Source organism: Neophocaena asiaeorientalis, unplaced genomic scaffold (assembly GCF_003031525.2).
Source record: "Neophocaena asiaeorientalis asiaeorientalis breed wild unplaced genomic scaffold, Neophocaena_asiaeorientalis_V1.1 scaffold43, whole genome shotgun sequence".
Taxonomy (NCBI): Eukaryota; Metazoa; Chordata; class Mammalia; order Artiodactyla; family Phocoenidae; genus Neophocaena; species Neophocaena asiaeorientalis.
The window spans coordinates 5,927,114-5,939,920 of NW_020173674.1; the positions used below are offsets into that span (position 1 = coordinate 5,927,114).

The following is a 12,807-nucleotide window of genomic DNA, read 5'->3' on the forward strand; positions in this document are numbered from 1 at the left end:
GGGAAAGCAGGACTTTGCTTCGGGGGCCTCTCCCTCGGGTCTTGTGTACTCGGAGGCAACTCGGGGCCAGACGCGCAGGTCTCTAAGGCGCCGGCAGTTCCCCTCCTGCGGCCCGCGGGGCCTGGCCCTGCCCCAGCCGGAAAGCTCCGCCTCCCACCCCTCCCCCGTCACTGTCCGACCTGTTTGTCTGGAGCTGCCTCCGTCTCCTCTCGCCGCAGCCAGGTGTGTTCTGACGACGGGTCCCGCAGCTCGGGGCTCAGACATCCCGTGACTCCTTTTTCCCACTCCTCGAAACTTCCACCGTCCCTGAGGCACACCCCCTGCCACCCGGGGACCCCAGGCTCGCGGGATCCCAGGCTCGAGGGGGAGCCGACCCTCGGCGCCCCGCCACGGCGCGGGCAGAGCATGGACGCTGGGCCCCGGGAGAGTGAGAGGCAGCAGCATCATGAACGGGCACGGAGTGAGCAGGGCGCACGGGCACGGCCTGAACGGGGCCGGCGAGTTTTACTACGAGGCTGTCGAAGAGGTTCAGAACCCCGGGGGCCTCCCGCTCTCGCCGGCTGCCTTCATCAGCCCGGCTCAATACGCCAGCATGCTGGAGGGACGCTTCAAGCAGCTTCAAGGTGGGCTCCGGGGGGCGAGCGGAGGGGAGCCGCGCGGAGAGGGGGCCCCGCGGAGCGAGGGGCCCGGGGGGCGTGGGAGAGGAGCCCGAACCAGGAACCCGGGGTCGGGGGGAGCGTCTTCTGTGACTCAGACGTTTGTGTTGGGAGACAAAGTGCCGGGGGAATAATTACAAGTGGCCGGGAAACACGGGGATGCTGACAGAATCGGGAAAGGCTTGGACCCGCTGGAGGGGCGGTGAGAGCGAGAGCGGGTGTGACGGCGGCGTCGGGGCCCAGCTGGGCGTGTGTCCTCGAAGGCGGGGAGCGAACGTGGTTCGCTGAGACTTTCCGGCCTTTGGGAGGAAACGCCCGCTGGGGTGGTCAGGGAAGGAGACTGGGAGAGTGAGCCAGTAGGCGAGGGACCTAGGGCGTGTTTGTGCTGCCCCGGGTTTCTGAGTGGGTGTCTTAAGTGTGTGTGGAAACCAGGGAGTGTGTCAAAGGGAGCTGGTGCAGACAGGCTCAGGTATATGTCTGAGCAGGCTGTGTTCACCCTGGCGGCCATACTGCAGTGTATCTCTGGGAGCCACTGTGTCTTGTGTGTCCGTGGACGCCTTGTAAAGTTACACTTTGTCCCTGGCGCTTGGCTTTGCACATTTTTCTCCTAGCTGCCCCCGTTTCCACATCTTCCCCTCTCATGCTACCTGTGCGCCAAAACGGCCTCACCCCCGTGTGCCTGGCATCAGGGCAGACTCCGTGGGTCCAGTAATGGCTGATGTTCCGGGCAGTCCCCGGCTCGGGCAGGGCCTGTGGACCCTGAGAGAAGGCCCACAGAGCATCAGGATATCTGAGCATTTGCTAGGACCCCAAGGTTGTCCCAGGTACGGGGTTGGAGGTAAGAAAGACAGAAATAGACATGGGTGTGTCGCTATGCTTTATGGGTGAGGTGCATAGGAATGTGAGATTAAGGGATGAGTCTTTTCGGTTTCCGAGATGCTGGTGCTGAGATGGAAGGACAAGTGACTCTTCAGGCCCTGGCCATTTGGACTGGGTCCTTGCACTGGGCTCCTCTGGGGAGAACTGGTGGAAATCCTAGTGGCCGGAGCAGCTTCCGATGGGCTGAGCCGCTTCCCTCACGTTGTCATTTATAATACTTTTAATTCTTATTTTTCTGTGAAATGTAACAGCATCCCCTCATCAGCAGGTCCCCCTGTGGACCAGGCAGCAGGCACTCCTCACTTTTTTTGAGATTGACACTAAACTCTGCCTGGCTTCTCCCTGCCCCCACCCTGTGTTTCTTGGACTCACTGTTTCCCCTGTTTCCTACTTTCACGATGACGTTTTCCCTCTTGGCATTGGAATATTAGTGTCCTGGGACAGGATCCCCTTGCAACCAATTGAGTCAACCCAGAAGTAGAGGAGCCTGTCTTTTCTTTAAATTATCCCAGGAGAGCAAGCTGACTCAGGAGGCCTGCAGCCTCTATAATGTCACATCCTTCTAATGACCACTTGGAACAGCAGCTGCTGTAATTTAAGTTCACACCCTCTCCTTTGTCCACCACCAAAAGGGAACAGCCATACCTCCTGCTGGACCGACCTGAGCAACTCTTACTCTTTCCTTCGGGTTAGATCATGCCTATAAACAGTAACTCATGGAGGAGCCACTTCATGCCTCATCTTACACACATTGTCTCCGTCAACACAATGACTTGCTGAAAGAGAAAGTAATGTGCCCATCTTACAGATGAGGAAAGTGAGGCCCTGAAGGGTGAAGCAACAGCATTTCACCACTGTTACATGACAGAGTCCTGATCCCAGACCTCCCCTGCATGTCCCCTGCTTCTAATTTCTTTCATCCTTTCTTCTCAAAGCCTGTTTTCCATCTCTTATTTTTGTTCTTCACCTTGCTTATGAACTCATTCCAATTTCTGTATTTCCCGGCTTTTTAAGCTATGGGTTTTCCTTCCGGCCGTCTTCCTGCCCTTCCTCCTCCCCAGACCTCACTTCCCCAACCCCACCAACTGGTGTTTAGAAGCAGGTGCACGGTACTTAAAGGGCAGAAATGACCCCATGTTGCTGCCACAGATGAGCGAGAAGCTGTGCAGAAGAAAACCTTCACCAAGTGGGTCAACTCTCACCTGGCCCGGGTGACATGCCGGGTGGGAGACCTGTACAGCGACCTCCGGGATGGACGTAACCTCCTGAGGCTCCTCGAGGTGCTCTCGGGAGAGACACTGGTGAGCTGTGGTCACCAGGGAGGAGGAGGCCTGAGAGACAGTGGTCAAGGGGACCAAGCTATGGGAGTGGCCCCGAACGAGAAGAGTGACAGCACAGAGCAGAAAGCAGTGGCCGCCCTCTGCTCAGAGGATGGTTTCATTTTGAGAGGCTTTGCTGTGTGAATTAAACCAGGAGCATTGCTTCGTGGAGACAGGAACAGTGGCCCCATTGAAAACATTTTTTTCCCACCCACTCTGGGTGTCCTTAATTCCCTTGGGAATCTTAATCTGCCTCAAGCCTCATCTGCACCTCAGCTTTAGCTCCCTGGGGCGGGCCCTGTATTCCTGAGGGAGGTCATGGGGAAGGTGTAGGAAGCAGGGCCCTGGGAAAGCTAGGAGGGAAGGAAGAGGAGGCCCACGGTCCCATGGCTTTGTGTCCCCGGTCCCTCGACAGCCAAAGCCCACAAAGGGCCGCATGCGGATCCACTGCCTGGAGAATGTGGACAAGGCGCTGCAGTTCCTGAAGGAGCAAAAAGTGCACCTGGAAAATGTGGGCTCGCATGACATTGTGGACGGGAACCACCGCCTGACCCTCGGGCTGGTGTGGACCATCATCCTTCGATTCCAGGTACCCCGCACGGTGTTGCTCGGTGGGTGCCCTGCACACCGGTGCTGCAGCCCCCGAGGTCACTGCACACACGGAGGGCCTAGGACCTCCTACGCCAAATCAGGGGACGCTCCTCATTAAACAGGGTGGAGGCCAGCGTGGATGTTGTCAAACTTCTGTGGCAAATTCCCTGTGGCCTGGTCTGTGTACTGGTCACGGGCTATAGGACCACATGTCGCTGCACAAGGGGCTGGAAATTTTACAGACTGGTCCTTCCCCACGGAGAGTTTTAGAGCTACATTTGGAGTCCGGTCACCAGCCCACTCCGCTGCCTCAAACTCTGCTCACCTCCCTCAAAAGAGAACAGCCACCCTACTCCTTCTTATGCTCTGAGCAAAGACAGTCCAGTGTCCTAACGCCATCACAGCTCTCCTGATTCCCCTGCTTCCTCCCTGGGTGTGACCTCCCCTGCTCCTTCCAGCCCTAAGCAGAGCTCTGTCAGCTTCACCTTTGAAACCCAGCTGTCAGGAAATGTTCACTCCACTACCTGCAGTTCCCCCACCTGCAGGAACCGCATTCTTCGCTTCGAGGCACTTCCACTCTTCTGAGTTCCCACCCCATTCTGCTGCCTCAGATCCCTTTGACCTGAAGTTTTGTGGTCACTGACCCAGGAGGAAAGGTCCCCAGGCTCTGTCCTTGGACCCCTAATCCAGGAATCTAAGGAGCAGTTTCCTGCCGTGTATCTCTGAGCATCTCTGATAATTCCAGGAGCCCCTGTTCAGGGAGTGAGGGCCTGCCTTCCTCCCTTCCTTCCTTCTGTCCTTCCTTCCTTCCTTCCTTCTTAGATCCAAGACATAAGTGTGGAAACAGAAGACAATAAGGAGAAGAAGTCAGCCAAGGATGCCCTGCTGTTGTGGTGCCAGATGAAGACCGCGGGGTGAGGCTGCCCAGGCAGCGTGGCCTTGGAGGGTTGGAGGCCCCGAGGCTGTGCAGTAAAGGAAGGATGGGGGCCAGGAACCACACGCTGGAGGTCCATCCTCGAGGCACAGGCCGGGGTGGCCCTCCTCACTGTCTATCCTGGCCTCTGTTTACAGGTACCCCAACGTCAATGTACACAACTTCACCACCAGCTGGAGAGATGGGCTGGCCTTCAACGCCATTGTCCATAAACACCGGTGAGGGGACGGGGGTTCAGAGCTCGTCTGAGTCACCGGAGGGGTTGATGACCCGTGGGCCCAGGCACACATAGACAAAGCAGTGAGATGAGATGAGCTACACGCCAGTTACGAGAAAGGAACATTCGGAGAAGAGCCAGGATGTCGGGGTGCCTACCGCATGGAGGGCTTGCGATGGGAGCCCTGGGGCGGGGAGGGTTGGGGACTTAGGGAGAAAGATAGGGCTGGTTTACTTTTCCTCTTCAGAATCTCACGTGCCCTTGATACCTTCTATATTCCTTCCCCACCCAGGCCAGACCTGCTGGATTTTGAGTCCCTGAAGAAGTGTAATGCACATTACAATCTGCAGAACGCTTTCAATCTGGCTGAGAAGGAGCTGGGACTTACGAAGCTGCTGGATCCTGAAGGTGGGGCAGAGAGGCTGTGGGTTAGAGACAGAAGGTAGATGAGTGGGTGCCAGGGGCTGAGGGCGGCGAGAACGGGAAGGAACTGCAGATCGCTCAGATGGCTACGGGGTTTCTTTGGGAAGTGACGGAAATGTTCCGGATTTAGATCGTGGTGACGGTGGCACAGTCTTGTGAATGTACTAAAAACCGTGGAATAGAATACTTTAAAGGGGTGAATTTTATGGCGTGGAAAGTAGATCTCAATATAGGAAGAAAGGCAGCCCCGTGGCAGAAAGAGCCCTGGGGTATGGTTCTATCCCAGCCCCTCTACGGAGCAGCTCTGTGACATAGAGCCAGTCGCTTGGCCTCTCTGCGGCTCGGTTTCCTCATCTCTAAAATGAGAAGATTTGGTCTCCGTGGTCTCTAAGGGCCCTTCTAATCCCAAAACTCTAGGATTCTAAATTAAGCTCCGTGACCTTGAGGTCTCACGAAGCACTGGCCTTATGGTCAGCTGACCCTACTCATTGGCCCCTGTGGTTCTGATCTAATGCTGATGAGACTGGGAATGGCCACTGAGCTCTTGTTTTGTACCTGGCACTACACTTGACGTGCTCTAATTAATTTAATCCTCACGACACCCCCTTTGAAATCAATATCCTGCTCCATTTATGGAAGAGAAGACAGGGGCCTGTAAAGCTTGAGTGACCTCCCCAAGGTCATACGGCTGGTGGAGCTGAGATTCAAATTCAGGCAGCCTGGCTCCAGAGCCTGTTTCCTCAGTCACCTCTCTGGGAGAGCAGAGAGCAGTCTTGGTGCAGCCAGCAAAGGGAAGGACGGAAGGGCCGAGTGACTTCCTTGCTGGAAATGCTCCTTGGGCAGATTTCAGACTTGGTTACTTTCTCCCTGTCTTCCATCCCACCTGTAGTCCCTGTTCCCGTGCTTCTTAGTCCAGAGTGACAAACATCAGCTAAGTAGTGATCGAAGCAGGCCAAGTACAAGGTTCCTGGGAGAGCATTTGAGAAGCACAGCTATGATAAAGAATATTTAAGTAAAGCCTCGTATCCCATAACTTTCTGAGATGATTTCCGTGGCTCCCGCCTGCCTGTGGGAGGTCAGAGGTGGTCAGGAGGGCTTCTGGTCTAATAGTCTTCCCTGTAGGTAGGATACAAGCTGGCCCAATTAAGAGAACCAATTAAGAGATTTCAAGTCATAGTCAGCCTTGGTGTCCTCGTGGTAGGAGTTAATTTGGCTTGAAGGACACTCACCTCCTGGGCCCACAGCTGAACTTTGGGACTGAGGTAAGAAATAGCCATGACTGTGCCCCAAGATGGCCCTGAGAACTGGCCTCTGTCCCTGCTTCCAGGGCTCCCTGGGCCCATCCCTCTGAACATTCTGGGTTCAGGAGGCCTCGTTCATACCTTCTGTCTTGCTGCCCCTGAATTGGATGACTTCTTGGGCATCTTTCCAGCCCATAAGTCCACGATCCATCCCCCAATGGGAATGCTATTTCTTTTCCTGTCTCTCTTCCTCCAAACAACTAATTTTACACTGGGTAAAAGCCTCTTTGGGCTTCTGGATTTTAAACTCCGCTTGTTTCTAGGAAGAGGGGGAATAGAAAGGTTAGCTTTTCATGCCCTTGTAGTCCAAATAGTTTATTTGTCATTTTACTCTGAAGGGAGCTGGAAAGATATCATCAGCCTGGGAGGGCTAGGAGGCCCCTAGGATTGGAGTAAGTGATTCGAGTTGTGGGCATACTTCTGGGAGGCAGGTTTCTAATCTCGGCCTGATCTGAGTGGTCCTTTTTCTCAGATGTGAATGTTGACCAACCAGATGAGAAATCAATTATTACCTACGTGGCTACTTACTACCACTATTTCTCCAAGATGAAGGCCCTGGCCGTGGAAGGCAAAAGAATTGGCAAGGTACTCTCCAGCATGGGGGTGGTAGGCATAAAGACCAGAGGAGGCCTGGCCTAGGGGTCCTACTCCCCTAAAGCAGGAGCAGGGGAGGACTGGGCCAGGGAACCCACAGCACGGTTTCACAGGTGCTGGACCACGCCATGGAGGCCGAGCGCCTGGTGGAGAAGTATGAGTCCCTGGCCTCAGAGCTGCTACAGTGGATTGAGCAAACGATCGTGACCCTCAATGACCGGCAGCTGGCCAACTCCCTGAGTGGTGTCCAGAACCAGCTCCAGTCCTTCAATTCCTACCGCACTGTGGAGAAGCCACCCAAGTAGGTGTCCCTGAGCCACACCCTGCCACGGCCTGCCTGCCCCAAGCTGTGCTCACACGGCGGGAAGCCTAAATGAGGGGAGCCTTTTGGGAGGGAGATGCGACAGCACATAAATGCAGTGGAGGCTCGTTTCCCCCCGCTCAGAGCCCCAGTAGCAGTTTCCAAAGTAAAAAACTTTTAATGGTCACCCATTACAAGAAATCATGCTGTGGAAATGATTGCCACGGTATGTAGAGCCGGTGCGGTCTACTCGGAAGAGATTGGTCGGGGTGTCTCGGCAACCCAATCCCAGCTTAAGGACAGGGGATTGGATCCGACAGGCAGGTTGTCGCTGGCAATACGTGCATGTGGCTGGTCACTTGCACATTGCACAGGTTCTTATCATTTATGTACTTTAGCAACTGACTGTTGAAGTATGGAATTACTACTAGATGATTCTATACGGTACATGCTAAAACTTCTGTGTTTTTTGTTTTGGGGCTCTTTTGGAGTTAATGTGTGTCAGCTCCAAAACTAACATTAAGCCAGAAAACATCTGTTCCGGTGCATTCCAGGGAATGATTTGAGGTGTGCCCTTTGACCCAGAAAGTCCTCTTCTGGGCATTGAACAAAGATGTAGCTTCAAGGATATTCACGAACGTGACCTTTGTAAAAGAAAAATAAGTCATGGTACAGCCACTGAAAATAATATCGGAGAAATGCATTTATTCACCTGAAAAGACGTTCATGAAACATAAGAGTTACAAGACAGTTGTCTGTGGATGGCAGAGAGCAAAGGGCTAAGCGTCCAGATTCAAAGTACCTGAGTTCACATCCTGGCTCTGCCACCTACCCTTGTGAGCATTGGGCATTATTTAGCCTGTCTGTGCCTCGGTTTTCACATCTGGAAAATGGGGGTAATGAGAGAATGTAGGTAACAGTGAGAAGGAGTTAGTGCATGCAAAGCCCTGAGAACAGGGCCTGGCTCTCCGTGAGTGAGTCCTCCACAAATGTTAGCTATGGTTATGGTACGATCCCATCTGTGTAAAGCAAAAATGCAGTACATACATGCCCAAGGGTGACAGTGGTCGTGTCTGTGTGGTTTTCAGTTGTTTTAAAATTAGGTTCTTATTTATTTATTTATTGGCGGTACGCGGGTCTCTCACTGTTGTGGCCTCTCCCGCTGCTGAGCACAGGCTCCGGACGCGCAGGCTCAGCGGCCATGGCTCACGGGCCCAGCCGCTCCGCGGCATGTGGGATCTTCCCGGACCGGGGCACAAACCCATGTCCCCTGCATCGGCAGGCGGACTCTCAACCACTGCACCACCAGGGAAGCCCTAAAATTAGGTTCTTTTTAAACGTGGTTGGCCAGTATTTTCACAAGCTTTTATAAGAAGAAAAGCAACACAGAACAACTTCATTCTGAAATGTAAAGAGCCCCCGGGCCCCTCGTGGCCTTTGACTCTGACCCCACCTGGCCTCCTGCCTCAGGTTCACTGAGAAAGGGAACTTGGAAGTGCTGCTCTTCACCATCCAGAGCAAGCTGCGGGCCAACAACCAGAAGGTCTACACGCCCCGCGAGGGCCGGCTCATCTCTGACATCAACAAGGTCCACAGCCTCCCTTCCATCCCTGGGACGACCCATCCTCAGCACCAGCCCCTACTGTCCCTGCTTGAACCCTCGGCCTGGCTTGAACCCCACCCATCCCGGGTGCAGGCGTGACTCCCACATCCTCTCCCGAGTCCTGCACGTCCCCTTCCTCCTCCCTCGGTCTCTCCATGCAAATTATACCCCAATCCCTTATTGTTCAGCATATCCTCGACTCACTGGCCCTACTTTTGTTTCATTTTTTTCACAGACAGCATAAGATTAACAAAAGTAATAGGGTTCGCCCACAGCCCCACCACCAGAAACAAATCCAGTGATTTCCACTGTTCCCTGTCCCCCTCCCGTCTTTGTCCACCAGCAGATGTGGTTTTCATGGGGCTCCATGGCATTCACGCCACCCTGTTCCTCATATTTCCCTGCACAGGCGTCTGACCGCATTCCACAGACCCACTAGACCGAGCTTCCCTGGGACCCACCCTGCACCCCCAGCCCCGGTGACCCCTCCCCGCCCTCACTTCCTGAGCCCTGGCCCTTTAGCACTAATCCTGTCTCCACCTCGCAGGCCTGGGAGCGGCTGGAGAAAGCTGAGCATGAGCGTGAGCTGGCCCTGCGCACAGAGCTGATCCGCCAGGAGAAGCTGGAGCAGCTGGCCGCCCGCTTCGACCGCAAGGCCGCCATGCGGGAGACCTGGCTCAGCGAGAACCAGCGCCTTGTGTCCCAGGTAGGACACGGTGGGGGGCTCTTGGCCTGTCCAGGCAGGTCTGGAGACATGGGAGAGTGAGAGAGAGTGGTGGATAAGGAGCCCTGCGAGGTGGGGAGCTAAAGAAACAAGAACTCCATCACACAGACTTGGAGACCAAGAGCCCGGGAACCAGGGGCCAGAGCGTTGAACAGGAGAAGGGCTGGTGAGACAGGATGGGGTGGGATAGAGAGGACGCTGAGAGCCACCCCGTGGAGTTGGCACCTCGCAGCAGAGGTGCTCCGGGGGTGGGGGGGCAGGGGTGAGCAGAGTGGCTCCCGGAGCTCCCAGCCCTCCCTCCCTGTCCCCGCCCCAGGACAACTTTGGGCTGGAGCTGGCCGCCGTGGAGGCAGCAGTGCGGAAGCACGAAGCCATCGAGACGGACATCGTGGCCTACAGCGGCCGGGTGCAGGCGGTGGGCGCCGTGGCCGCCGAGCTGGCCGCTGAGCACTACCACGACATCAAGCGCATCGCCGCGCGGCAGAACAACGTGGCACGGCTCTGGGACTTCTTGCGGCAGATGGTGGCCGCCCGGCGGGAGCGGCTCCTCCTCAACCTGGAGCTGCAGAAGGTGTTCCAGGACCTGCTCTACCTCATGGACTGGATGGAAGAGATGAAGGTACCAGCGGATGCGAAGGTGGGGTCAAGGTGGTCGGGACCGTGGGAGTACGAAGGGCACGTTCGCCCATCTGCTCAGCCGAACCTTTGCAGAGGATGTACCAGTCCAGGGCCCTGTCCCCGGTTCAGATGAACAGAGCAAACAGCTCCCTGTCCTCAGGGGGCTCACGTTCCAGTGGGAGGAGGCTGATGATCAAACCCGTGGGCCTGTCAATAAACAGCATAGCAGGTGGGCGTGAAACCTATGAGGAAAGGGAGACAGGCCGTGCGATGGAGTCGTCCAGGAAGGCCTCTCTGAAAAATGCCATTTAGGCTGAGAGCAGAGTGTCCCAAGGAGCCAGCACAGGGAGATCTAAGGAGAGAATGTTTCCAGGCAGAAGGAACAGAAAGGCCCTTGGCCTGCTCACGTGTGGCATGTTCCGGATGAGAAAGGAGGCCGGGGGGTGGGGGTGGGCTGCTGTAAGAACAGGGAGGGGACAGGGGATGAGGTAAGGGAGGAAGCAGCCTGCTCGCTTAGGGCTTACAGGCCTGGTCAGGGAGTTTGGATTTTACTCAGAGTAACATGGAGCATTGAAAGTGATTAGAAGGTTTTGAAAAGGGGGAGAGACATGATTCTGCGTTTTTACATTTTTTTTAAATGTCACTTTGACTGCTATTTGAAGAATGGCTGTGGGCAGCCAGAGTGGGAGCAGAGAGAGACCAGTCACAGGCTGTTGCGGTGATCTAGGCGAGAGACAGCGATGTGGATAGGTCTGCAGAGATGTGACGATTGCTGGGGTGCTGGGGACTGAGCCACGACCACAGGAGGGTGGCAGTAATTCTGGTGCTGAGATGATGACTCAGAGCGGAGACTCCAGGAGCAGGGTTTAGCAGGAAAGTTATTCGGCAGGAGGGGAGTTGAGTACAAAGAGGCCAGGGTGCCAGGAGAGAACTCAGGGGTCACTATGTGTGCGAGTGAGGGCTGACAGCTGGGAGCATGTGTGCTCACCTGGGTGCAACACCTGGAGCCGCCCCAAGAGGTCAGGATGTGTGGTTGATCCAGGAAGATGGGACGAGGTTAGTGCCTGTGTGTGGCGGGGCAAGAGGCCTGACTGGGAGGGAACCGGGCGGCTCTCAGACGGCCATCGACATGCTGCATGCGCCTCGCAGGGCCGGCTGCAGTCCCAGGACCTGGGCAAGCATCTGGCTGGAGTGGAGGACCTGCTGCAGCTGCACGAGCTGGTGGAAGCCGACATTGCGGTACAGGCTGAGAGGGTGCGGGCCGTCAGCGCCTCTGCACTGCGCTTCTGCGACCCAGGAAAAGGTGAAAACCGGGAGGGGGAGGAACTGGAGAAAAGGTGGGGGGGGAGCAAGACCGGAAAAACCTGGGGACAGGAAAGATGATGGGTGGACGGTGGGCGACAGAGCTAAGAGAGTGGGGTGGGGGGATTCGTAACTAGGAGTGCACAGGGGGCAGGAGAGGGCTGGGCCACAGCTCTTGGCCCTCTGTTGTGACTGTTTCAGAGTACAAACCGTGCGACCCCCAGCTGGTGTTGGAGCGGGTGGCCGCCCTGGAGCAGAACTATGAGTCGCTGTGCAAGTTGGCAGCGGCTCGGCGGGCCCGGCTGGAGGAGTCCCGGCGACTCTGGCGCTTCCTCTGGGAGGTGGGCGAGGCAGAGGCCTGGGTGCGGGAGCAGCAGCACCTGCTGGCCTCAGCAGAAACCGGCCGGGACCTGACCGGCGTCCTCCGCCTGCTCAACAAGCACACAGCCCTGCGAGGCGAGATGAGCGGCCGGCTGGGGCCCCTGAAGCTCACCCTGGAGCAAGGCCAGCAGTTAGTGGCCGAGGGCCACCCCGGGGCAGGCCAGGCCGCCGCCCGCACCGCCGAGCTCCAGGCGCAGTGGGAGAAGCTGGAGGCCCTGGCGGAGGAGCGCGCCCAGCGGCTCGCCCAGGCCGCCAGCCTCTACCAGTTCCAGGCGGACGCAAACGACATGGAGGCCTGGCTGGTGGACGCGCTGCGCCTGGTGTCCAGCCCCGAGCTGGGACATGACGAGTTCTCCACGCAGGCCCTGGCCCGGCAGCATCGGGCCCTGGAGGAAGAGATCCGAGGCCACCGGCCCACCCTGGACACCCTGAGGGAGCAGGCCGCGGCCCTGCCTCCCGTGCTGAGCCGCACGCCTGAGGTGCAGGGCCGGCTGCCCACCCTGGAGAGGCACTACGAGGAGCTGCTGGCCCGCGCGGGCGAGCGCGCACGTGCCCTGGAGGCGGCCCTGGCGCTCTACACCATGCTCAGCGAGGCGGGGGCCTGCGGGCTCTGGGTGGAGGAGAAGGAGCAGTGGCTAAACGGGCTCGCCCTGCCTGAGCGCCTGGAGGACCTGGAGGTCGTGCAGCAAAGGTGGGCCCTGCTCACGCCCCACCCTCCCCAGTGGCCTTGCGAGTTTGGGGCCAGTGTATAGGGTGGTCCCCATGTGTGTGGTGTATGGCGGGTGCCACCTGCTCTGGCTACATCCTTTGGAGTCTTGCCAGTCGTCTGGTTTCTGCTTTAATGAGAAACGTTAAATAGCCTCAGAAATAGAAACATTATACCGCAAACTCCTATACAGCCATCACCCAAATTCAGTCGTCGTCAGTATCTTGCTCTGTTTGATTAATTGTCCTTTTCAGAAGC

The 12,807-nt window shown here is 56.7% G+C and overlaps 1 protein-coding gene across 2 annotated transcripts in view; it reads left to right on the plus strand.

Annotated features, from left to right (window-relative positions):
- The first annotated feature begins 207 nt into the window (after positions 1-207).
- Positions 208-12,807, plus strand: part of SPTBN2 (spectrin beta, non-erythrocytic 2) — a 28,995-nt gene continuing 16,395 nt past the window's right edge. For both annotated transcript variants that reach the window (XM_024749128.1, XM_024749129.1), the window contains exons 1-13: positions 208-623; positions 2,685-2,836; positions 3,270-3,443; positions 4,268-4,359; positions 4,517-4,597; positions 4,889-5,004; positions 6,793-6,905; positions 7,028-7,215; positions 8,686-8,803; positions 9,366-9,524; positions 9,859-10,161; positions 11,310-11,463; positions 11,664-12,534. In XM_024749128.1, the coding sequence (XP_024604896.1) occupies positions 446-623; positions 2,685-2,836; positions 3,270-3,443; positions 4,268-4,359; positions 4,517-4,597; positions 4,889-5,004; positions 6,793-6,905; positions 7,028-7,215; positions 8,686-8,803; positions 9,366-9,524; positions 9,859-10,161; positions 11,310-11,463; positions 11,664-12,534 (2,699 nt within the window). In that variant the 5' untranslated portion in view covers positions 208-445. The remainder of the gene's footprint in view (positions 624-2,684; positions 2,837-3,269; positions 3,444-4,267; positions 4,360-4,516; positions 4,598-4,888; positions 5,005-6,792; positions 6,906-7,027; positions 7,216-8,685; positions 8,804-9,365; positions 9,525-9,858; positions 10,162-11,309; positions 11,464-11,663; positions 12,535-12,807) is intronic.